Below are 24,037 nucleotides of genomic sequence, written 5' to 3'. Positions count from 1 at the left end.
TCCTGTCAAAAGAGGCAGATGCAATCAACTTATTGTCCGGAGAAAAATGACACCGCTATAGCATCATTTGTATGGCCTCTAAGAACCTGCAATAATGTGCCCGTGGCAGAGTCCTAAAGTCTGACTGTTGTGTCATTATTAGAGGCAGATGCCAATAGCTTATTGTCTGAAGAAAATGCCACATCACAAACGGAACCTGAATGGCCCTCAAGTGTCTGTAGATGAGGACCCCAGCTGCCTGGCATAAGATGAATATTGTTGATCCAGCAGGGCATCTTGTTCTGGAAAGTTTTTCTAATTATGCTGCTCTCTGGCGCAAATACCAGGGGAGAGTAATATAGCTCAAGAGGAGCTTCTTCGATCACTGTCCGGTTGTATAGGATGAATCGTTTAGCATCATAAACAATGCATGAAATGCGTGCGCATCTGGACCTTGGTCAACATCAACATTGGACTTCATAAAAGAAATGGCAATGACAGCTTCAGATGTCCGTCTCATCAAACTAAGAGCCTCAAGCCAATGGAGTAGATGCTCCTGTAGGAACTGATGGACAAGGCCATTGTCGTAGAGTTGTACAGCTCCTTGTTGGAGATGCTCGACCCAGTAGAGGCATGCGTACTGAAATTTCTCTACTCGATGGCTCTCGATGTCAGATACGAGAGTGCCGGGAGCATGCAACCCACAGATATCTCGCCTCAATTTGGTATCATCAACTGTATACACCTTGCGGCTAAAGCCCTGTGTGCTTCCTTCTCGTCCACCAAGAAGTGCGGGTTCTTGCACTTTACTTTGTTAGGAGGAAGTCGCGAAAAGAGTCATGGTGCACACGGATTGGTCGATCTTGCTTGGGGGGAGGGATGTTTAGAATAGCATGGAGGCCCTCCAGTGTCTGTTCGAAATCTCTTTTAGAAGCGTGGAGTAGATTGGCCAAAGAGTCGGCAGGGAGTGGGGAAAAGAGGATGACAATGCTCCCAAGGACTTCTTTCGACATCGCGTAGATCTTTTCCTCTCTGCCGTTATATTTGCCGGTAACTGAGCTCTCAAGGACAGTTGTATAAAGCTCAGCAAGTCGCATTTCTGCTTCGGAGACAGAAGAACGAGCCATGGGAGTCCCTTCTTTAAGGACTTGAGACAACCGTTCTTCGACAAGTAGTCGTCCACCGCCATCAATAAAGCGACAGGCGGTTTCAGCCCATATCAGAAGTCCACAGGCATTACGGACAAGAAGGATGGTGTTCTGATCACCTGGCCAATCTCCATCAAGCTCATATTTCTCCCTGATAATTTTGGATTTGCTCTCCAGAACGATGGCGACCTTATTGTAGACATAATTGATTATACCTCTTGATAACCGCTCCCGCTGACCCCCCACAACTTGCTCCAGTATCAAATCATTCACGCGCCCCATCAGACGTTCAACTTCTGTCGTCAGATGACGAACCTCCGCCTGGAGTGCTATCTGCTCCGCCCTCATACGACGGAGTTCCACCTGGATCGATCGGTGTCCCTCCTCCATTTCGGTCCTGAATTTATCCAGAACTCCTTTTAATCCCTTTCCCAGCCCACTGGCGGCTACTCTCGCGAACTCATCATGAATCTTGGAGATCCTGACACGACGGCGATATCTTCGAGCAGCTCGAGCTTCTGAAGCGGATGATCCACTTCCATCTTCTGACGAATCAAAGGTATCATCACTATTTCCCCGGTTCTTCGACGCTTTCATTCCCGACACAGTCGTCTAGCCCGTTCTAGATTATATTGCTGATCACTGACTGGGTCTCGATATCGAATAAGCCTTGCAGCCTGTCGAATACGCTCTATATCTCGCCCAGCACCCGGTCGCTCGCGACGTCGAGTCGACATTTCCGCCTGTCGCTGACGGTCCTGACGGCGCTTTTCATTTTCGCGTTCAATAATTGCATTGATGCGCCGACGCTCTTCATCTTGCTGTCGTTGTGTATCATCAACGATCTAATCCACTCGTCCAGAGCAGCCGAAAGATCGGGGTTAGTCCCGTTGATAGTTGTAGCCGCAGCCGCAGCCGCAGACCTGGCCAACCCACCCTGAGCCTCAGCGAATGCCTGGGCCTGACGCAGCTGGGATTCAGCCAACTTTTGCTCCTGATGTTTGCGAACCAAGCCGCTGACTATGCGGTAAGGAGCGGAGACATCGTGCTTCAGCTCGTCGCGGATGAAATTGCGCAGATCGAGCCACAACACGCTCCGTCTATGATCGGGATCGCGCCATTGGTTCTGGTGGGCGATACACCAGTGGATTACCGCGATACGCTCCGAGTCATTCAGGCGTGGTTTATTCTGATTTGGTGTTTCGGATAGGGGCAGCTGCTGTTGCAGCTGCTGGATCGCTGGTGCTGGTCTGTGTGTGCCGGTCCAGGGGCTGGGAGAGGAGGGTTCACCGGGCCTGGCCAGGCGGCTTGCAGTCTTCCATTACCAGCAAGAGGAGCTGTTGATGGTGGCAACGCAGGCTGAGGCAGAGATTGTGGTTGCGACGGCTGCACAGCAGGCGGACCCCATTGAACGAGGCGATAGCAGCCAAACGACATGGTAGAATCTGGATGACGCTTCAACCACCACTCCTATCGAAACATTCGCATTAGGACTTTACTGATATATGGCCAAAATTAGAATATACCATCCTAAGCTCAATTTGATAGATTTCTCAACGAATTTTGTGTTTACTTCGACCGTGGGCTGATTTCAATATAAAGTTTAGACCACAGCGCGATACGCGCCGTGCACGCGTTTCCGACTCTTCTGGACGAAGACCTTGCCCAACAGGGCAATGATAGATTCAACTTGTCCTCTCGAAACTTTCTTGAAACGTTAGAAGCCGGATGAAGCTCGGAGGGGTTAGCAGAAATCTTGGAGATGGTGAAGATGTGATTTTCCAGACGAAAAACATGAACTAGGATCTGAATTTCTAAAATCGCACGACCTCCTCATGTATCTCCCAATATATTTTGGGAATACAATGATCGCTAAATGGCATTAAATGATAGCTTTTGGTTATTAATTGGCATATACAGCGTGGAAGGGATACTGGTCTTAGGGCTAACTAGAACTAAACCGTTATAGGACAGAGTACCCTGACTGTCACATGACCGATCAAGAAGATCTTGGATTCGCTCAGCAAGGAAATCTTTTTCTCATGAGTGAGGGACGAATACGATGGATTAGTGAGAATTGAGGACGATACAGTAAGTGGGCGAGGACATTTCTTGTTTATTGCACGTTACAAAATCCTCTCTCCAGTCTCAACCCATATTTACCTAATTAGGTAGGTCCAAACTTTTTAACACTACACCAAGAACTACAAATTACCCAATTCAGCTACTCCGCACCCCGCAGCCAACGCCAACTTTACCAGCCCCGCGGATGCAGCCTGTGGCCGGACCAGATCAAACGATCTAGTCTCCTAAAGACGAACCACCGCCTCTCCTCCTTTTCCTCCTCCCTTCTATGCCTTCTCTTTTCACTAGTCAACACAATGACCCCCTCTCCAACCCGCCAAACCCTCTCTGCCCTCTTCACCTCCCTCTCCGGCCCATCCTCTAACCCCCGCCGCTGGACCCTAACCCGCACCCTGCGCAGCGACAACCCCGCAGACATCAATGGCGAGCTGAAGGGCACGGCAACTTTTACCCCGCTCGCTCGCCAGAATAGCGCGACGACCACAGACGGTGCTGGGACAGGGACAGGAACAGGGGAGAGCAGGGAGATGGTGTATAAAGAGGAGGGCGAGATGCCAGCGGTACCGGGGAGCGGGATACCGCCGGGACTGAGGTGGTCGAAGAAGTATATCTGGCGGTTGAGCGACAGCAGAACTGGCACCAGCGGTGACGGCGACAACGGTAAAGGGAGTGGAGGAATCAGCATCTGGTTCGTGAAGGTATCCAACGCACGCGCCAAAAACTCGAGCCAGGCCCAGGGTCAGGATCAGGAAGAAGCAGACTACCTCTTCCACGAATTCGAATTCGAGTCCAACTCCACCTCGGAAGAGACCACCACCCCCTCCGACACCACCTTCGTATCCCCACCCACACCACCTCTCCCATCTCTCCCATCCCCTACAACGCCACGAACAACTACAATTTTGACAGCACGAGGTAACCACCTCTGCATCAACGACATGTACCGCACCGCATACGCGTTCCGCATCCGGCCCGAAACAGGCGAAGTCGTCAGCTGGGCAAGTCGGCACGTCGTGAAGGGGCCGAGGAAGGATCAGGATATTGTGAATCTTTACGAGTGATTTCTATCTATCTGTCTGTCTATCTACCTATCTATGGTGATATGATATGATATGTATGTGGTGGGAGAAAAAGGAAGGTATGATAAAAGGACTGCTTCGATGCCGCCCTATGGATGGACAGGATAGGATGTTGCTTCCTAGCCGAGTGAGCGGAGCAGAAGCGGGGGAGCTAAGTAAGGAGCTCTGCCCGCCAGATCAGATAGATCGTCCTTCCAATCCCACGCTACTCTACACTACGCTACCTACACAAGCCAAGCTCGAGGAAGGGCCCGGGGCCCGGCCCGCAAACGCTGCGCAACGATCGGGGACGGACGGACAGACGGACAGACAGGAGGAACAGGACCGAGCACCAGACACCAGACACCAGACACCAGACACCAGACACCAGATGGGACTTGAACTTGAATTCTTTCTTCCATTCTCTGCGCTCTTCTAACTGCGAGAATTTCTACGCGAGAAGGGAAAAAAATCTAACCAGGCTAGCAGGACGGGACCGGATGAGATGAAGACGAAGATGAATACTTCCCATTCATCATCCGGTGCTGTGCTCTGCTAGCTGGCTTCTATTCTACGCAAGCTATATCTAATAGCTACCTAGGGACATACATAATACCGTTCCATTCCGTGCCGTTGCTGTGGACAACTAACCTGGCCCTGGCGCGAATACATGACATGACACGATATGATGCGAACGTGAACGACAATATAGATATATATAGATATAGATACATGATGCATGATTAACATAGATGATACAATACAGTACAGTAGATGGATATGGACAGCTAACAGATACCCTATACTCTATACATACCTCTGTATGTATGTATGTATGTATGTATGTACATACCATACCATATAAAACAAAGCTTAGACATAGATTAGATACTAATATAAGAGACATAAAAATAAAACTGAAAAGAAATATGTTTTCTTTTCTTTTTTGGTTCTGCAAAGGGTATTGTATCATATCAATCATTCATTCAGACAGATAAATGGATCGATAAGAGGCAGAACCTGCGAAGAGAAGGATCGATTGGACTTGTGTCTTTTTCTGTCTTGTTTATTTCATCATATGTTCATCATCTAGGTACATTGTATGTACATATCTTGTGATATGTGTCATAAATATATATATATGAATCCAACAACCAATCAGTCAATCGCATCCTCCTCTTATATATCATCTATGATCTATCATCATACCATAGCCACACGGAACTACAGGACATCCAACTGGACATAAACGAAGAAGCCAACCCAACAGACCTACAACGTATAAATGAAGTCCGGCCTCTTATCACCGAGCAAATCCCTCTGACGCTCATCCAGCCCCTCCACCAAGTAATCCCTCTCGCCGCGCCTGCGCTTCGCGTTCTCCCGGCGCAGCAGGATATACTGCACGAGGGAGCCGCCCAACTCGAAGAGCACGAGGTACGCGAGCACGGTGCCGTGGCCGGGGAAGAAGCGCGGCTTGTCCTCACCGCGGTAGATGTTGGAGGCGACGACGCCGTTGAGGTTGCCCCAGCCGATGACGAAGCCGATGGTGACGCCGCGTTTGTAGACTCCTGTTGTTCTGAGCGTTAGCAAGGCGCAAGATAGGGACGTACATAGAAAGTGAGAGTAGGATAGGAGAGGGAGAGGAACTGACCTTCTGTGTTGTTACCCGCCCAGACGATGGTGTTGGCGATGGCTGGGTAGATGCCCATCGCGCCGAGGAACGTACCCGCGTAGCGGGCACCAGGACTCTCCGCGCCTAGCAGCATGGAGAAGCCGACTATGCCGAACAACGAGACAAAGATGTTGCAGAGGCCGCGCTGGCGGGTACGGTCGGCGATCCAGCCGATCAGGATCGTCGCAACGGCTCCGGCTGCGTAGGGCGGGACGCTGAGGAGTTGCGCTTTGATCGCGGAGTAGCCTGGCCGTCAATGTCAGAGTATATTCTACAGGAAGATTCAACGTCAGATCTTACCCTGTGATCAATGTCAGTGATCCATCCGGCAAGATAGAAAGGAGAGGAAGGACATACAAGCTCATTAATGATAGTCGGCACGAACAGCGAAAACGCATACAGCGGTCCACAACACCCCATGTAGATGACGGCCGAAGTGTACGTCTTCCAATCCTTCACACTAGCCCAGAAGTAGTCCATCTTGAACTCCTCGTGCTCCGCGCTCGACTGCTGATCCGCCGCCAACCGCCTCAGAACACGCCTCTTATCCGCCTCAGAGAGGAACTTCGCCTCGTCAGGAAAGTCATGAACCATCCAGAACGACGCAACGCCGACAACGATGGTGGCCAGACCCTCGAGGATGAAGATCCAGCACCACCCGTGCTTCCCACCGATACCGTCCATCTGGGCGATCGCGGCGGCGAGGAGACCACCGAAAGAGCCTGCCAGCGCGGCCGCGGAGAAGAAGATGGCCATACGGATGCCGAACTCAGCGCGCCTGTACCAGCAAGACAGGTAGTATCCGATACCGGGGAAGAGGCCGGCTTCACAGAGACCCAGGAACCATCGTGCTGCCATCAGGCCGGAGTAGTTGTGGACAAAGCCCATGAAGGTCATGCAGAGGCCCTAGCAGGATCAATTGTCAGCACGTACATCGAAGACCGTACATGTATTAAAAAAAAAAAAAAAAAAAAGTTAAGATACTCACCCAGAGCACCATAATAATCGGAATGAAGACACTAGGCCGCAGTTTCTTCAGGAGGACGTTGGTCAGGGGCTCAAAGACGGCGTATGACACAAAGAAGATAGTAAGCGTATTATTGTATTCGGTGCTGGTCATGTTGAGATCCTCTTGTAGACCGTCAATCTTGGCGTTTCCAATATTAGCTGTAGCAAGTCAGTACCAATTACGCTCCCACGACCGATTCCCTCAGGTTAAAACTCACTTCTATCCAAAAAGGACATCAAGTAAAGCAGACTCAGCCACGGGACGAGCCGGAGATCGAGCTTTCGCAGCAAACGGCGATCCTGTCATGCATCATCCGTCAGCGCTGTACATGTGGATACATACATACAGGGAAAGGGGAGGGGCTTACAATCTTTGCCTTCTCCTCCTCACTCAGCCCCGCGTCCGGATCATCCGCCAGCTCTCCCTTGAAGATGGTGGGATTCTTCGCCTCGAGGTCCTTCTCCCACATGGTGGATACTTTGTGGAGGTCTTCTGCCATTTCCACTGCCGGCTTCTCCATGATGTCCTCACAGCTTAGGGGACGGCTTGCTCGATGGAATTGGCAAGAGGACTCCGGGGAATTATGCAGAGCAGATAGGAGACCACGAGGAGGAGAAAGAAAACCCGGGGAGGGGAGCTACCTGCTTATTTAACAGCAAGACCGCACAACAGAGGGGCCGAGCAGATACGTGCTAAAGACTCAGTACCTAATGTACCTAGGTAATCAGGTCGGGCCGGCCCCCTGGAGGTCTGGGCCATGGCGTTGGAGAACGGCATATCAGCATGCCGATCAGCCTATGACGAAGCTCGAGCCAACAGAGGGGATGGCGAGGTGAAGAACAGTGCTGCGCCGTGGCGTCGGGGAGGAGAGCTGGCGGCGAAAAAGAAGGGATGCGACAGGCTGAGCGGGGAGATGCACGGCTGCCCGCACGGCGCTAAGAGAGCCAGACGCGCCCGCGGCGACGTGCGGGGTCCCCAACATGAGACGGAGACGGCGCGGAGAAAAAGCTGGAGAGGAGGATCGATGCCTTGGATAGCCGCGCTCGGGAGGCGGCCACGGGAGGAGACATATAAGCAGCGGAGGAGAGCGCCGCTTGCCAAGCATCTGGTCTCGGTGAGTTCTGAGGTCATCTTGTTCTTACCTGCCTAGAAAGGTAGGAAGTCTGCATTCACGATGCTCTCATGTCTCCCTCTCATCCGCCTCTTGTCGTCCATCTGAGGTTGTATGCCACAGGAGTAGCAATCTATCATGGAGTCTTCATCTCATGACATCTTCCGTGTGAGCTCCATGCTCTGTTTACCTCCTCACCTACTTATCCACCAGCGAGACTGTCCAAAACCTGTTGATCTCATCACCGGCGGCTGCCCAGCTCTTTCCTCCCTGACAACCAACCACGTGCCCTGGACCAGGGACCTTCCGTTGCTTCCACTCTCAGAAGGAAAGCGCCATCATGATCCCAACTCTGGCGCAGCAGCTCATCTCCCAGATCGTGCCTTGTCTCCCGTGGATGGGCAGCCTATCATCGGACGGCACCTCTGCGCAAACCCATCTTCCATCCCACTCTTCCAAGCCATTGATCACGACCGGCCCCATGCTGATCGACGACTGCGTTGGCTCTGAGCCAAGCCAAGAGTCCGACGATCTCATCGTCTTCGAGGCCGAGATCGACAGCTGGCTCGAGGATATCAAAACCCCGGTTCTCGAGCCGCAACGTCATGTATGGCCTATCAGTTCTGACATCACACCAGCATCCATGCTAATACAATCCACTGCAGGCCGGAAATCCCGTCTCCTACGCGTCGACACCATCCAAGTCTCCTGCTCCCTTGAGCGTTGCGACCAATTTGGTCAAGAGTCTCACCTCCCTCAGCGTCACCACAGTCAGTCCGACGAAAGCGCCATCAGTCCTGAGCACCGCGACTGCCACTCTGACCAAATCCACAAGCTCCCTGAGCTCGACCACTACCACCAGCCGTTCTAGCAAGAGGCTCACGACAGCCCCCTGGGACGGCAAGATCCACTGGTCCCTCACCACCGCCAGCGTCTTCGACTCCCCGGAGAAGGAACGCGGCGTCGCGAACTACCGAAACAACTACAACCTCATCTCCCCGCGCAAGGCCTCGTCCGAGCTCTGGATCTTCCAGTATGGCCTCCGCTACATCCCCGCCCTCGCAGAACAAGGCAATGCCTTCCGCACGATCAAGATCGAAGACCTTCCCCTGAGCACCACCATGGATCAGGTCCTGGAGGCCCTCCGCGGCGGCAAGGTCTACTCCGCACACCTTCTGAACACGGGCTTCATGACGGGCTACCATACCGCAATCATCGTCTTCCTGTATCAATCGCAGGCTGAGGAAGTCTCTCGTCGTGCCAGTGAATCTGGATTCTTTGTCGGTAGCAAACGCGCCAAAGTCTCCGTCCTGAACACGCCCACGTACCCCATGTCCGCGGAGATGGAGAGGCTGATCTTCGAGGAGGGCTTCACCCGATGCGTTGCACTCTACAACTTTGACCATGAGACTATGATTGGGAAGTTGTATGCTGTGCTAAAGAGCTGCATCTGCTGGGACTACTTGGAGTGCATAGAGCACGGCTACGACAAAAAGGCCATCTGCATCCGCTTCCACTGCATCAAGGCCGCAGCGAAGGCATTCAAGCTTCTGCGTGTTCATTTTCACTTTCGAACGTGCAAGGTCGAGTTTGCCAGCGACCCCTGCGCGCGCCCTGCCGAGCAGCCTCTGGTGTAGGGCGATCTTCAGCGTGGTTGATCCAGTTTCCATTTTCTCCATTTGTTTCCATTCGATTGTGCTTCTAGAATGGCATTTCTCGGTTTCCGGTGGTCATCTGGCAGCTTCGGAATGAGGCGTTTATCACGAAAAGTTCGAGCTTGTACACTAGAAGAGGGCTGAAGGGCGAGGGCAAAAGTTGTGAAAATCTGGTCTGCGCTTTTCTCGTATTGTCTTCTTTCCATCTCTTAATCTTCCGAAACTTGATCCTTTCATGTATTTCATCTAAGCACTTGGTGCTGCTAGACGAGAGCTTAATAAGTAGGTTATCCGTAGGATTTCACTGTAGAAATAAGGTATGTTAATACCTATCTGTACTGTGGCTTGACCACTGAAACACATAGGAATCAAGGGATGCAGGTCGCATGATACATCCGCTCCCAAGGTTCCACGGACCACCGAAATCTTGATGAGCATCGATCGGCAACGACGTTTACTGGTGGGAAAAACCCCGCCCTGCAGGTCACATTAGTTTCATAGAAGTCTACCCGAGTGGCTGCTGCACGGAGAGGCCTGCATGCCGTAAACAAGGTAGCGTTCGTGTGGGATGTGGAGGGGGATGCAAGGCATGCCATGCCTGAAGTGTGAAGCCAGGATAGGAAAGGATAGCCCAACAGCAACAGCCACAGCAGTTGCAACAGAGGCTGCGAAAGTTAAAAGTCACTAGCTGCCAGGGTATTCACAGGACAGGAAAATGATGGTAATAATGCACATAAAATCCATAAACAGTTCGTATTACAGCATTAATATGTTTTGTGCATGCCTGCCATGCATCAAACCGGCATTTCCAACCTCCGTCCTGATCATAACTGATTACTGTAATCCTTGCACATACTTCATAGTACATACCTAGGCCCTAGATTTATTCCACTATGTTGCCTCTTCGACCCCTGGCGTCCGCGACGGTGTTTGTTATCTCCGGCCTGGTATCCGAGGCACGGCCAGGCATGGGTCTGGTGAGGAAAAGCGCTGACGATTGCATTCGCCCGTTTCTCTGCTCTCGTGTTCTTCTTGTCCTGCTGTTAATAGTATCATATCAGCAAGACTCGTTTGAGAAATGGAAGGCCAAGCCATTTCCCCGCCGTGAAGATACTCATATTGTATATCCCCTTCCTATTCTGGTCACTCGCGTCAAATCAAAACACCCCTGCCTTGCATAGGCTACCTACCTGGTAGGTGATTAGGTATATACAGTACCTGCCGCCAACAATGCCGTCGACCAAGGACAAGGACCTCGAGCAACTCGCTATCGAGATCCCTCTCCAAGTTACCGGTAGTGGTAGTGGTACTGCTGCGTCACCGTTCTCACCGTCGCCTCTGTCCGCTACGAGCAGCATTGCCAGACATAATGAGATCCAGCACGCTGACGGCTATACGAGCGTTGCGAATGTTGCGCGCGGAGTTGTGGTCGACTGGGACGGTCCCAAGGATCCGCAGAACCCGCTCAACTGGCCGCCGATGAAGAAGAGGCTGACCTTTGGGATTATTGCCATGATTACGTTTATTTCGTACGTACCTGTTAGCCCAAGCGTTTGCTATCCCATATACAATATGACGGGGTATAATGGCTGACTGACTGGGTTTGACGGATGCAGGCCGCTCGCTTCGAGCATGTTTGCACCTGGTGTGAAGGTTCGTCATTACTATCTAGCCGGAGGCCGATTGGATACACTCTTTTGGAGCATGATGAACTAATCAGGGCCCTCTAGCTCCTCATGGAGGAATTCAAAACGGCGGACCAAGAGTTGGCGTCGTTTTCCGTCTCGTCGTACGTTCTCGGCTTTGCATTGGGTCCTTTGATGTGAGTGAGCTCTGCCGCAGTCATTTGCCTACCTCATACCACGTATGTACAGTACACACCTAATGTGTTGTTACTGCCAGTATGGCCCCATTATCGGAGCTCTACGGCCGCTCCCCCGTCTACATCGTGGGAAATGTCGTCTTCCTTGCCTTCACGATAGCGTGCGCCGTGGCCCCAACGTTGGCCTCGTTCATCGTGTTTCGCATATTCGCTGGTATCGCGGGATCAGTGCCGCTCACACTCGGTGGGGGGAGCATTGCCGATGTGTATGTGCAGGAGGAAAGGGGCATGGCGATGGCCATGTTTGCGTTGGGGCCGCTGCTGGGGCCTGTTATTGGTAAGAGCAATCCTCGTTAACTCTCCGCTGGAGGTGTTTGCCTGGGAAACTAGAATCGCGATGCTGACAGGTTAATACAGGTCCAATTGCTGGCGGGTTTTTGGCGCAAGCTAAAGGATGGCGGTACGTGAATGTAGGTGAAACCTGAAGGGACATCGGGCTGACTGTATGCTGAAGATGGGTTTTCTGGCTGCTGTCTATCATGGTATGCGATCGATCTGCAATTACTGGAGAAGCTGTACTTACATGTCACTCAACCGCAGCTTGGATTTACTGCTATCCTCGCAGCTCTGTTCCTGAAGGAGACCTACGCCCCCGTGCTCCTGAAACGCAAAGCCAAACGATTGGCCCTGGAACGCGGCGATCCAACAATCCGTTCCAAGTATGGAACTGGAGATTCGCCACGGAGAGTCTTCAGAATTGCTATCACACGACCGTTAGCAATGCTTGTTCTAGACCCGATTATATTGATCCTTGCTCTGTTAGTCGAGGTGTTTCAACTCATTAAGTCTAGAAGATCATTCCACTAACCGGAGATAGATATCTGGCTGTCATATTTGGCTACATGTATCTCATGTTCACCACATTCCCCATGATATTCGCGACCAAGTACGGCTTTTCCACCGGCGTCACCGGCCTGGCCTACATTGGCCTTGGTGTCGGTTGTTTCCTAGGCGTCCTCACCATCGGCATGATGAGCGACCCTCTTCTTATCCGATTGAAAAAGAAGCACGGCGCCTCAAAACCGGAGTTCCGACTGCCGCCTATGATATTCTTCTCCTGGGCTCTGCCAGGGGCGCTATTCTGGTACGGCTGGACGGCTGACAAGGCCGTGCACTGGATCGTGCCCATCACCGCGACAGGGTTCTTTGGGCTGGGGTTCTTTGCTGCAATGGTGAGTCTTGTATATTCTTTCGTAGCCTAGAACAGGCCGCTAAATCTGCATAGATGTGCATCCAGACCTACCTTGTCGACGCCTACGGCCTCTACGCCGCTTCGGCGCTGGCTGCAAACACTGTCGTGCGCTCGCTTGTCGGCGCTTTCCTGCCCTTCGCGGGACAGCCGATGTACGATACTCTGGGAATTGGGTGGGGCACGAGTCTTCTGGCGTTCATAGCGCTGGTGTTTATGCCTTGTCCGATTCTTTTTTATCTGTATGGCGAAAGGATACGAAGGAGGTTTGCGAGGACGTATTAAATGTTAGTTTGTGGATCAGGATATATACCTATCGTAAGTGCTTCCTACACGTGTGTTAGTATGCACATGAATATATATTCTGGGTGGCATTTGCATTCCGGTCTGGGTAATTGGTTTCATCTGATTGGTATGGTAGTTTGTTAGACTGTGTGCTTTCCTCCAAACCAGGGAAATGAAGGGAATCAGATGTTCGCTTTGGGGTTCGGTTACCTAGGTAAGTCTCTCTTAAGCTGTATGCATCGGTACCAATAGCCAGTTTGTCGACAAGAATGAATTCAATTGCAGCAAAACCACCTACTTGCCCATGGAGCTAGACACTGATCATCTTCTATTTGATCCAATGGCATTCAGCACGATTTAACCAGTAAAATTAAAATGCAAAGGGGATAAATGGATGGTTAAGGATGGTAGGTTGGATGGGAGGATGAAGGAGTTAATAGACCTTTCAGCCCTTAGGTCCGTGTTACCCAGAATGGCAGGAACCACCCCAACAGTGCCGAAGGCATCGGTACCTAGCCCAACACACCTTGGAAGGATGTAATTATAGCCATACGGAGTACATCTATAGAATTATAATAAACCCGTTCTGACTGCCACCGCTTACAGAAACAGTTGGTGAGATTCCTCTCTGAGAGTTGATGATGGCTCGTTATACTGTGCGGGTGCTGGTATCTCTGAGGATATTCAGGGACCGCCATAATAAGATATGGAAGTCAACGAGATATCCCATATGGACTGATTTTCGTGTGTCTGAGATATTCCACTAGAGATACTTAAGAATTAGCCAGTGACCTGACCTATCAGAGTCTTAGCAAGGACCTTTCTGAGCGAGAGAAAATAAGGTATCCAACCTAGAACCGTCACAATAGCGCAACTTTGGGGAGGCTACACCTCAACTTTCTGGCAGTCGCTCAAAGCCAGAAATGATGAAGCGGGTTCAGTTAGTTAAAAAATGTAAAATTATACACATATCTCTGAATGATACATTTGCAAGAAACGTGAATTTTCTGCAATGAATCCAACAAATCCAGAAATCATATCAAGTTGACTGGACTAGGTAGTAACGACTGTCAACAGTAGGAGCCGGAGTTGTGGAAGAGCCGACGACGTGTATTCCGATATAGGAAAGTCAGGATGCCCTGGGAACGCTGATGAGACTCTTCCGACTGATATTTTCTGGCGAAACTTCCTCTATGGTTTACGTAGTCCCTTTAGAATGCTTGACATCCCTAACTTTCCAAGCTATCATGCAGCGCGAGAATCCTACCTAACTTATGATCGACAACGAATTGCAATCTCAGGCTCTATAACGGTCCATGAAGCGCCAAATACCCACCTATATACAAACGCAAATACCTCGCCCATTACCTACCTGCCCCTCTGCATGCATTCTCACAACGGTCCAGCGCTTTCTCGGCTTTCAAAACCCGAGTCATCTTTTCCCCACACATATAAGCAACCTGACTCGCAATCGCGATCAGTACGCCTCTCATACGCGACCAGAGCCATGCTGATTGATAACGCCAGAGCCATCGCAGAACTGACGAACAAAAGTTGATAAGACATCTCGCCTACAAACGAGAACAGGGCAGGACAAGATTGTAGATACGAGTCCTAATACCTATAAGTGGGAGAATTCCGATCTTGATCCTACCTAACCTACTAGATATGCAGATGCATAGATAGATAAACCGCGTATAACTTTATTCTATGGACGGAGGACTCCGCTGATAAAGATAATGATAATAATAAAATGTCCGACTCTCCGGGAAACTGCTTAGAATGGTAACAATCCAGTCTCAGTGAGTCGCTGATATGGGGAGGAAGTGGGGATGTGGCCGTTAATAGGCTGATTAGGGCTCGTTGGTTGCTTGGTTGTTATCTCGTATATCAGAGAGGTATAAATAGGTGGTTATTTAAATGCAAAGTTGGGACATGTTGTATATCCTTTTTGTCTTGATAGAGGCACATCGGACTTGGAAAGACGTATACGAAGTACAGTACATACCTAACCTACGCAGCTCCTACATAGTAACACGTACAAAATGATAACGACCGCAACGCAGATCGAGGTCGGAGGCGGCGTGAAGGCGCGCCAGGTCCGCGAGCGGTCCCAAGGAGTACCAACCTCCTTCTCAGAAGTCCCAATCATCGATCTCTCCGACATCGAGAGCGTAGACAAAACGAAGCGTCTCGCTCTGGCTAGCAAGATCTACGACGCCTGCACCCAGGTCGGCTTCTTCTACATCAAGAACCACGGCATCTCGAGCAGCTCCGTGATGCAGATCCGAGCGGAGGCTGACCGATTCTTCAAGGGTCTCACGCTGGAGCAGAAGATGGCGATGGACCGGAACCGCAGCGAGTACCATCTCGGATACTCGCCCTTCGAGGCGGAGAAGAAGGAGGGCAGCACCGGCGCCAGGGTGCACCAGTTCGAGACATTCATGTTTGGCCGCCAGGCGGCCTTCGACCGGAAGTGCGGTGCACGAGTCGACCCGAAGAATGATGCAGAGAACCAATGGCCCAAGGAGGCCGAGCTGCCCGGGTTCAAGGACGCAGTGGGCAGCTGCTTCGGCGAGATGCTGACGCTGAGCCGGAAACTGGTGCAGATCTTTGCGCTGGCTCTGAATCTCGACGAGTCGTTCTTCGACAAGATCGACCGTACCGGCAGCCTGCTCGCGATGAACTACTGCGCGCCCCGTCGGCTGGAGGTCAACATGAATACGGCCATCATGGCGCACACGGATCATGAGCTGTTCACGATCCTGCTGCAGTCCGAGGGCGTGGACGCGCTGGAGATCGTCAACGGCGACGGCGTCTGGGTGCCCGCGAAGCCGATCCCGGATGCGTTCGTCGTCAACATCGGCGACGCGCTGTCGATCTGGACCAACAATATCTTCGTATCGGCTCTGCATCGGGCGGAGAACGGATCGGGCGCGGAGCGTTACTCGATCCCGTTCTTCTTCGGGGCCAATTACGATGTCGTGATGGAGACGCTGCCCTCGTGCATTTCGAAGAGCAGACCGCGCAAAAAAGAGTATCACGGCGGCGAAGCGCTACTTGAACAAGATGAACTATGCTTATGGCCCAGTTGTTGCTTGAGCGAACGATGCCCCGTTCCTTACTCTAGAATTTGGATCACTGCCATCTAACATTGATGCATATTACCGGCTTTTAGACACCAGAGAGTGTCGAGAGACTGTGATTTAAATGCAATATCAGGTGCATAATAATAGCTAACTGTCTAAAATGACGTGCAGACCAAGAAGTAGAGAAATTGGACAGTAATAAACCATGCCAGATAAACCCGGAGTCGAAATCCATTTATCAAACCCAATTGATTACAGGAGCCCAGACCCATCCCGAAATATAATGACAGAAGACCAGCACGAGTTTCTTCCCCCCCTTTTTTTTTCTATCGCCCTGGACCTAGACCACAGTCCACGCAGAACTTTAAGTACCCGACCCTCCTTAGTAGGAAATGTGTAGCCACTCCCCCGGTCTGTCATCCCTTATCTTGCATATCTTACATTACGTCAATTATGGACCGCCATGTATCGCATCGTCGATCCTTATCTGTGAAAGCTAGTAGACGTCCAGCAACGTGGGGGTTTAGGAACCAGTTAGATGGACGATTTGGTTAGATAAATGCCTAAATTAGCTAGCTAGGGCTGGTCATGGCCAGCCCCGTTTTGCGCCCCTCCGTCGTAGTATATAAAACGATAGCGTAGGTAGTATCCCCTAGTAGGTAAGTATATGCTTATTGTTGTTACGTCTAATTCAAATTCAACACAGAGACTGCTTACGACTCTCTGGCTCGTATGAGGTAGGTATATATGTATATTAATCAATCTATTTACGCCCATCAACAGAGCGAACCAGAGCCGGAAACCTTTTTAAAAGGTCATTATTCCTGACTCCTTGATACAAAAACATAAGGGCGTAAAAGCCCAAAAAAAGCAAACAGGATAAAAAACCCGAACAAAAATGAAGATAAAACAACGCAGGCGATTACCGCCCACTCTCATACCCTCCCAGCCAAGAGCCCCGTCAGTCCTCGTCCAATATATCAAGAAGAACGGAACCAGTGATGTTGGGTATAATAAAATAATCAAAGATGGATCAACAGGCGCATCATTCCTTGGCAATTTTGTTATTAATTCACCTTTTTGCTCTGTTTGCTGTCAGCCGCAAGCGTAGGCAGTCACAAGCACAAACACTGCAGCAGCACTGTTCGTGTTGTGTTTCCGATTCCAATTCGGATTCGGATTCTGTTTCCATTTCTGTCTTCGTTTTCTCTGATCGACCGATTGACGTCGGAATTATGGGTTCAGCACCAAGATTGACCGCCTCGTTGATCTATCCTTCGTATCAACCATTCATTCACTCATGCGCAATTTCAAATTCGAAAAATTCGAGTTTTCTCTCCACCACCAACAACGTCCACGCTTAGTTATTATTATTCTGACTGTGTTCATGATGGTGGTGGTTGTGGTGGTGAAGATGATGCCCAAGAATCATCTCCTCCCCTTTCTCGAGGAGCTCCTTGGCGCGATCCTTGGACGGCGCCCGAGGTGCTGTTGAATCTCTCGACAACGTCCGGGTAGCGGGGATCTGTGGGGGATGGTCTGTTCGCAGGTGTGCACGGCTCTGGCGACGGATCTGCTCTTCTACCTGGCTGAGTTTCTGTTCCTCTTCGGGTGGGGGGATGTATGCATTTGCGACGCCGCCTTTGAGCAGACTAAAATCAACTTCTGTCGTCTTACATCGGATTAGGTTGTGGTTTTGCGGGCATCCGTACCTCTTCCGGTGAAATGCCTGCCCTCCTCGAGCCGCTGAGGCGGTGCCTCGACGTCCTGGCTCTCACGAGCGATCTCCGGGTGCTCGGGGTCATTCTGCATCATGTTCCCCGAGCCGCCACGGCCGGTGGTGTAGATATCTTGCTTGATGGTGGGGGTTACGAGGTCCTTGGGCGTGGTGGGCGCGGCGTCGGAGTACATGTTTCCTGCATGGAGGTCACGTCAGCGTTCATGTTCTCGATTTGAATCCACCACGGGAAGACGATAGCACTGCGGAGGAGATCTCACCTGCACCGCCGCGCCCATGAGAGACGTTTCGACCAGGCATGGTGGCTGTTTGTGTGTTGCTGCTGTTGCAGGCGACAGCGGATCGGATAAGTCGATCCAGACCGACGTTTGAGGCAGGTTAAACGAGCGGATGTGCCTGGTCCCTGGATAGGCGAGTCCAGACAGAACGGACAAATAATCCAACACAATCTGCGTGAAAATGATGATGACTATGTCAAAAAAGAAAAAAAAAGAGCGAGATGGCCGGTTGGGGAAAGGAGAACTCTGAGCTGTCGTGATTCTGATCCTTGGGAGCAGCCGTCCGGGCCACAGCCAAGCTAAGGTTGCCAATCTCGCGTCTTGTCCCGCAAAAACTTGAGAGCCAGGCGCGCAAGAAGGTGCTTGTCTGTCGCAATCGAGGGCAGAACGAGCCGCACAGCCAGACACGCTGACGAAATAGATAGTTTATCTTCACCTCCGACACTGCTCCGGCGAGAGACCGCAGTAACCGCCTTTATACGTATCTGCACCGACGATACGCCGTCCCTATCCGGCGCCATCCCCGCCCCCTCAGAAATTTCTTCGCCCCTCGTGGATCTTCCCCGACGGGTCTGGCCCGCTCTCAAGGGCCCGTTGGATCGGCCCTATGACGCACGCGCCAACCTTGGAAAATATGTACGCTTTGAGGCAAAGAGGCGAGAAGGCATTGTGAAGAAAAAAGTATGGCCTAAATGCAGCAAGCATCTTTATAAAGGTCTCTTGAGTCGCGGCTTACGACCTAATAATGCATACTTGGAGAGCTTGATCCTATCTGATGGCGTCTAAGGTTGGTGACTCCTAGTTTTCTCCGGATGTGCGAAGGTTGTGCGGAGATCTTCTCTTGGTGGCTTGCTCGCCGCAGCCTCCCCGGGCTAGATACCTAGGGTACAAAGTGCTCCGCGCTTATCTCAGGAACTCCGGGTTTGTGGGCTGGGTTGATTCTCCTGACTATCCATCTCTATGATTTGCCTGTTTTCGGCACTCCCGGGCGCTAAGTACCTAATGTCTTCGGTTTTCGCGACTTTTAAGGTTACTTGGCGCGCGTACCGTATGGCGGATCTGTGTACCTGATCGAATAAAATGGCTCCATCCATGAAGAAGAGGAATATATTACTCAATTATTGAGATGGGACCGCCCGCAAAGGTTTTGAGTACTGGCGTGTCGTAGATATTGTCGTGCCATCGGCAGATGACCGGGTTTACCCCAGAAACTCTCCCCGAGCTAAGGCTATCCACGGCAAATCGTCGTCCCAGCACCGCTGCATCAGCTTGCGTGCGTTTTGGATCTGGGGGAACCTGTCAGTCGGAGGAAGTAGATACTAAAGAATGCCAGGTAGAGGGCAGCCTTCAGATACCAAGTGAAAGGTGCGACAGTGAAAAGGGACCTACCTGTTTCAACCCTACGCTCTCGAAGCTCTTCACCCTCTCCATGATCTCTAGCCGCAGCTGCGGATCCTGCGCTTCAGAGCCAGCTGTAAATAGAGGAAATAACATGCAGACCTCTGCCGTGCTCCCAGGTCTGATGTTTGCCAGAGCGCTTATAAGCTCACTCAGGGCCTCCTGTACCGCGAGGGCGGATGGGGGCGTGTCAAGGACGCGACGATGGAGATGCAACACCCCAGCCCAGTGGAAAGCCTGGTCAACCGCAATCATCTGATAGTTCTCCTGTTCTGTGTGATGCGTCCCTTTGGCGTATCCGCGCAGTCGTGAGTCGCTCATCTCCTGGAGTAGGGCTTCAGCTGCCAACACGGCATCTGGGGAAGGGGTCCAGCCAATGCAGAAATTTCCCAGCTTGTCAAAACGCTCGTTGTCGCATCGGTGAGTTAAGTCCCCCACGCGGGCGAGCTGTCTCCCCGTACGGGGTGTATAACCTGAGAAGCAATCCACGCGGAATTCATCATCTTCATCTGGGGGAGACCCTGGTGAAGTAACGGACCAGTACCTCCCTTCGAATAAAGGTGGATCGCTATGCCGGCAAGAGAGACCGCCGAGTATGTCAAGATACGCAAGCCAGCGAGCAAGGAAGAATGCTATTCTGTTCCCTGGGTGCGCCAAGTCCTGTTCTCCCCGAGCAAGGAAGAGGTCACGAGCCAGTTTGAGATGGCTCTGCCACGGGATAGGAACCTCGAAGGTGCTTGGTGAGATAATTTTAAGAGAAAGCAGCATGATTGCTGTCGCGAGATGGCTGTCGGATATGTTTTCATGCGGATCATGCAGCGCATGGCGCAGACTGGGGAAGACATCGCTGACCCAGTGTGCGATCCGACTGGCCGGTTCGGGATGACGCAGATATCGGGCACGATGGCTGGCAGAATAGGCCAGCATGAGATTCAGGAGGTTGGGATCCTCAATGGCCACTATATATTGTCAGCTCGGGGCGGGGAACGGACCGGTCGAACTTACTAGACGGCATAACTGAGAGGAAGGGGTTTTCCAAACAATCATGCGGCACCAGAATCCGAGCTGTATGGTTGAGGAAGTGATGAAAATACATCAGGTTGATTGGATTCTCAAGCAAGGTAGACGGCAGCGGCGTCAAAGGCTTCGGTATCCTTATAGGCACGCACTTCGCGTAGTAATCGTTCCTAGGAACTTCTTCCTCGGTATCTGATATTGCTTCTGGAGATATCGACTCCAATTTGGTCTTCCAGTACATATTGGTCTGATCCAAGGAAGGGCAACTTTGAATGACTTTTGCGTCGTCGTTTCTGTTCAGATCCAAGTCAGGGTGGCCGCAGTCGAGTCCGTAGTTGACAGTGTCAGTTTCTAAACTGGGAGACTGCTTGGAGCCTTCTGTTGAAGACCCAACCATGTGGTCCAAGTCTCCATTCAACTCAGTAGAGAGCAATGAATTGATAGAGACACGTCGCACATTGAAAGTTCCATTGAGTGAAGCCGCCGACTTATTTATCAGTCTGGTATTGACATCGTCTGAATTCGTGGAGTCAGTGGGAAACACGGGGATATGCCAACGGATATGGGGATGCATGTGCATGTTTGATGTGAGAGCAGGTAGTGTATCACCTGCGCTGCCTGGGCTCCCTATCCGAGAAACATCATGAAGCTGATAGTTGGCGACTTCGCAGGGGAAATAATATGGTGAAGCCTTAATGCATCTCACCACTCGATAGAGATGCGTGTCATCCTCCAGGAACTTCTGTTGTGGTAGCACTGCACGTGGCGATTCTGCCAACCGGGGGCTCGCACAGACAGGGGCGGGCGGCTGGGGCGGCGGAATTGCAGCATCCATATTTGCATTGTGCTTGCTATCATAGTTGTAACTGATGAGATTGTTTTCAAGCACGACTGTTGGTAGAGGTGCAGAGTCCTGTAAAATTTCCAGGCATCGAGAATGGTCCCAGGAAACACCTTCTGATCTTATACTCCTTTCTGGACTGCTCCCTTGGACGGGAGATTCCTGCGGTTGCACGCCTGAGAGAGGACTGATAATCGCTACCCCGCTGTCGCGACTTTGGGATAAACGAATTTCCGACGTGTAACCACTGTGTCGCGAGTCCAGTGGTCCTGCTGATGCCGTTTTCTTTGTCCTTCCCTCCCAGTTAAGTCTGATGCTATAGTCGCACGTCTCCCCTTGTCGGAGACAGTTTACGCATGACGGCTTCTCCTCGCCGCTAAGCGCTATTAATACATCCATTCAAAGTACTCTATATTTTTGAACGTCTTACCATTTAACCTTCCGTGCCTTGCATGGCCTAAGTTGGCTCAGCACTAGCGATGCGATCACCCGGAGACGTAAACTCACCAGCATCCCTTTCGACTCCTGCGCTTGGGTTCTGGCGCACCGGGTTTTCTTGGACGAGGCATGTTGATCTGGAAGATTGTCTAATTCGATGAATGGAATCCTAATGGTATATCCAGTTTGGCCCCTCCCGGCGTTATTATCTCCTGCATGAGTGCCATTCAGTTCGTCGAGATTCCGTGCACTGATAAGAGGTTAAAGATAATTTCCTTCGGTGGCACGTGGCCAGCACGAAAGATGGTCTATTGAACAACATAAAAACGTCTCACTATTCATCAGGACAAGAGTTTCATACAGGACTGGAAAAGCCAGTTGAAAGCGATAGTCAGAAGCCGGCTCGTTTCTCTGTGCATCCTATAAGCTTCTAACGGGCAGCTGGCAGGTTTAATCTCCAGGAGATAACGCTGGATCCGCCATCGCGCACTAAAGCCATCAGGCCCCGAAGCGTCGTGGCTATGCGAAGTCGGCATCAGATAAACGATACGCTCTATGGAGGGAGGCCGGGGCCAGGGCGGCGACGCTGTTCCGCGTGGGCGGGCTGACATAATCATGATCCACACGTGGCCCGGGAAGGGCGATCCTTGGCACCGAGGCTCAGCGCATACCGCGGCTGGCGGTCTCGTGACCTAGATTTTTATCCATCGCTGGATTCGATGTGACCGACATTTGTGCAAATACGTTCTTCCCCGGTCATCCTGTTTTCATATAAACGAAACTGTACTCGATTTCAGGTGCAATGGCTTCTCAGAAGACCTCTGAATATCTTATACAAAAGCACCCTCTCCAGCGGCTTCCCAGCCCCTCGAGAGGGGTCTCGGCCGTGGTACATGTGAGTTTCGTGTGCCATTAACCTTTACTCGATCCATGGCTAACCCCCACACAGGTGATCGGACTGTCAAGCTTCATGTATTCCTTCAAGTTGTAGGTCAACCCTCTATTCAAAAATGAAGCATGGCTTAACCCGTGCAACAGTATGCATGATTATCCGAACCATGCGTAAGTGCCTAAACCCCGCTGCTAATAGCGGCCGGATGCTGACGGAGATAGCAACGAGGCATATGGATGGCATTTCCAGTACCTGACCGTCATCGGTCTGACATTGTCTACACTGACATTCATTTTTGCCCTCCTGGCCGATATCACGCTCTCGCCGCGGCTCTTTCTTGTAAAGAACCTGCTCTCCGTTTGTAGCGCTCCCATGGAGGTGCTCATCAGCATTCTCTACTGGGGTCTCAGGATGGTTTGTCGTCCCCTTGATTTTTACTTGAAATACGGTTTTGTCTGTTCGATAAGCCACTAAATGTGTTTTTCAGATCGATACGCGTCTGGTACTTCCGGACTGGGCCTATCTGCCTCTTCACGCGGGTATGTGCGAAGTGCTTGCTCTTCGCGGATTTTAGCTGACAGAGCTTTAGATCTCAGTTTTCATGCAATTCCTTCTATCGTTATGCTGGTGGACTTGCTGTTTCTCTCTCCTCCTTGGACAATCACCGTTCTTCCAGCATTGGGCCTGTCAGGCGGCATCGCCTTTGGCTACTGGTTCTGGATCGAGAGATGCTACGCGCACAATGGATGGTATCTGTGAACCTTTTTTTAATTTGTTGTTTCTCGTCCCTGAGCCATAGTTATTAACCTGAACAGGTACCCGTATCCGATCTTCGAGAAGCTGCCGACCCAGGGCCGTATTGGCCTGTTTGCGATGAGCGCCGTTGTGATGGCGCTCAGCACCAGTGTGCTGAAGTGGCTCTATGGACGTATCAACGGATTCGGCACACAAGCCCCTGCGCGTTCTCGTCCCGGCGACGTCAAGCAAAACGGCATTCACTGAATGACTGTAACTGAGGCTTTGATCCTCTTAGGCAACCGCTTGTAACGAAATCCTCTTTTGGACATACGGGTCGTGGTTCAAGATTGATGATTATGACGTGTAACGCCACTTAGATAAATTTGGGTGTGTAAAGACCGAGAAATATGATATACCAGTCAGAATAGATGAGAATGGGATAGATTGTACATGTGTCCTTTAACAAGAAACGTCCGTGCAATGTGGCCTTCACCGTAGCTTCTTCGACTTCAATGAACGACACCTATCTCTA

The 24,037-nt window shown here is 51.2% G+C and overlaps 10 protein-coding genes across 10 annotated transcripts; 5 read left to right on the top strand and 5 right to left on the bottom strand.

The window, feature by feature from the left end:
* Window positions 1–785: 785 nt before the first annotated feature.
* VTN00DRAFT_3255 (uncharacterized protein) lies at window positions 786–1,724 on the bottom strand (the record flags this gene model as incomplete). The annotated part of the gene is made up of 1 exon (XM_069429552.1): window positions 786–1,724. The coding sequence occupies one exon, from the start codon at window positions 1,722–1,724 to the stop codon at window positions 786–788; it is 939 nt and encodes a 312-aa protein (XP_069282993.1).
* A 94-nt stretch (window positions 1,725–1,818) lies between these two features.
* Window positions 1,819–2,564, bottom strand: VTN00DRAFT_3254 (uncharacterized protein; the record flags this gene model as incomplete). Its single annotated transcript, XM_069429551.1, has 2 exons — window positions 1,819–2,372; window positions 2,453–2,564. The coding sequence occupies 2 exons, from the start codon at window positions 2,562–2,564 to the stop codon at window positions 1,819–1,821; spliced, it is 666 nt and encodes a 221-aa protein (XP_069282992.1).
* A 944-nt stretch (window positions 2,565–3,508) lies between these two features.
* VTN00DRAFT_3253 (uncharacterized protein) lies at window positions 3,509–4,273 on the top strand (the record flags this gene model as incomplete). The annotated part of the gene is made up of 1 exon (XM_069429550.1): window positions 3,509–4,273. The coding sequence occupies one exon, from the start codon at window positions 3,509–3,511 to the stop codon at window positions 4,271–4,273; it is 765 nt and encodes a 254-aa protein (XP_069282991.1).
* A 1,269-nt stretch (window positions 4,274–5,542) lies between these two features.
* VTN00DRAFT_3252 (uncharacterized protein) lies at window positions 5,543–7,474 on the bottom strand (the record flags this gene model as incomplete). The annotated part of the gene is made up of 6 exons (XM_069429549.1): window positions 5,543–5,841; window positions 5,925–6,191; window positions 6,299–6,851; window positions 6,934–7,112; window positions 7,172–7,253; window positions 7,322–7,474. The coding sequence occupies 6 exons, from the start codon at window positions 7,472–7,474 to the stop codon at window positions 5,543–5,545; spliced, it is 1,533 nt and encodes a 510-aa protein (XP_069282990.1).
* A 931-nt stretch (window positions 7,475–8,405) lies between these two features.
* VTN00DRAFT_3251 (uncharacterized protein) lies at window positions 8,406–9,702 on the top strand (the record flags this gene model as incomplete). Its single annotated transcript, XM_069429548.1, has 2 exons — window positions 8,406–8,672; window positions 8,731–9,702. 2 exons carry the CDS (start codon window positions 8,406–8,408, stop codon window positions 9,700–9,702), a joined length of 1,239 nt encoding a protein of 412 aa, XP_069282989.1.
* A 1,248-nt stretch (window positions 9,703–10,950) lies between these two features.
* On the top strand, window positions 10,951–13,076 carry VTN00DRAFT_3250 (uncharacterized protein; the record flags this gene model as incomplete). Its single annotated transcript, XM_069429547.1, has 9 exons — window positions 10,951–11,249; window positions 11,337–11,373; window positions 11,451–11,542; window positions 11,623–11,879; window positions 11,960–12,002; window positions 12,057–12,084; window positions 12,143–12,360; window positions 12,420–12,774; window positions 12,828–13,076. The coding sequence occupies 9 exons, from the start codon at window positions 10,951–10,953 to the stop codon at window positions 13,074–13,076; spliced, it is 1,578 nt and encodes a 525-aa protein (XP_069282988.1).
* A 2,045-nt stretch (window positions 13,077–15,121) lies between these two features.
* Window positions 15,122–16,228, top strand: VTN00DRAFT_3249 (uncharacterized protein; the record flags this gene model as incomplete). The annotated part of the gene is made up of 1 exon (XM_069429545.1): window positions 15,122–16,228. One exon carries the CDS (start codon window positions 15,122–15,124, stop codon window positions 16,226–16,228), a length of 1,107 nt encoding a protein of 368 aa, XP_069282987.1.
* Window positions 16,229–17,525: 1,297 nt separating this feature from the next.
* Window positions 17,526–18,203, bottom strand: VTN00DRAFT_3248 (uncharacterized protein; the record flags this gene model as incomplete). The annotated part of the gene is made up of 3 exons (XM_069429544.1): window positions 17,526–17,806; window positions 17,878–18,081; window positions 18,164–18,203. 3 exons carry the CDS (start codon window positions 18,201–18,203, stop codon window positions 17,526–17,528), a joined length of 525 nt encoding a protein of 174 aa, XP_069282986.1.
* Window positions 18,204–19,291: 1,088 nt separating this feature from the next.
* On the bottom strand, window positions 19,292–21,431 carry VTN00DRAFT_3247 (uncharacterized protein; the record flags this gene model as incomplete). The annotated part of the gene is made up of 3 exons (XM_069429543.1): window positions 19,292–19,477; window positions 19,571–20,538; window positions 20,585–21,431. The coding sequence occupies 3 exons, from the start codon at window positions 21,429–21,431 to the stop codon at window positions 19,292–19,294; spliced, it is 2,001 nt and encodes a 666-aa protein (XP_069282985.1).
* A 1,246-nt stretch (window positions 21,432–22,677) lies between these two features.
* Window positions 22,678–23,769, top strand: VTN00DRAFT_3246 (uncharacterized protein; the record flags this gene model as incomplete). Its single annotated transcript, XM_069429542.1, has 7 exons — window positions 22,678–22,770; window positions 22,825–22,862; window positions 22,914–22,937; window positions 22,989–23,181; window positions 23,255–23,306; window positions 23,357–23,516; window positions 23,583–23,769. The coding sequence occupies 7 exons, from the start codon at window positions 22,678–22,680 to the stop codon at window positions 23,767–23,769; spliced, it is 747 nt and encodes a 248-aa protein (XP_069282984.1).
* Window positions 23,770–24,037: the final 268 nt, after the last annotated feature.

Source organism: Thermoascus crustaceus, assembly GCF_041956765.1.
Source record: "Thermoascus crustaceus strain CBS 181.67 unplaced genomic scaffold VTN00scaffold_13, whole genome shotgun sequence".
In the NCBI taxonomy this organism is placed as follows: domain Eukaryota; kingdom Fungi; phylum Ascomycota; class Eurotiomycetes; order Eurotiales; family Thermoascaceae; genus Thermoascus; species Thermoascus crustaceus.
The sequence above is the reverse complement of the archived record's forward strand: the minus strand, read 5'-3'. Positions and strand labels throughout refer to the sequence as shown.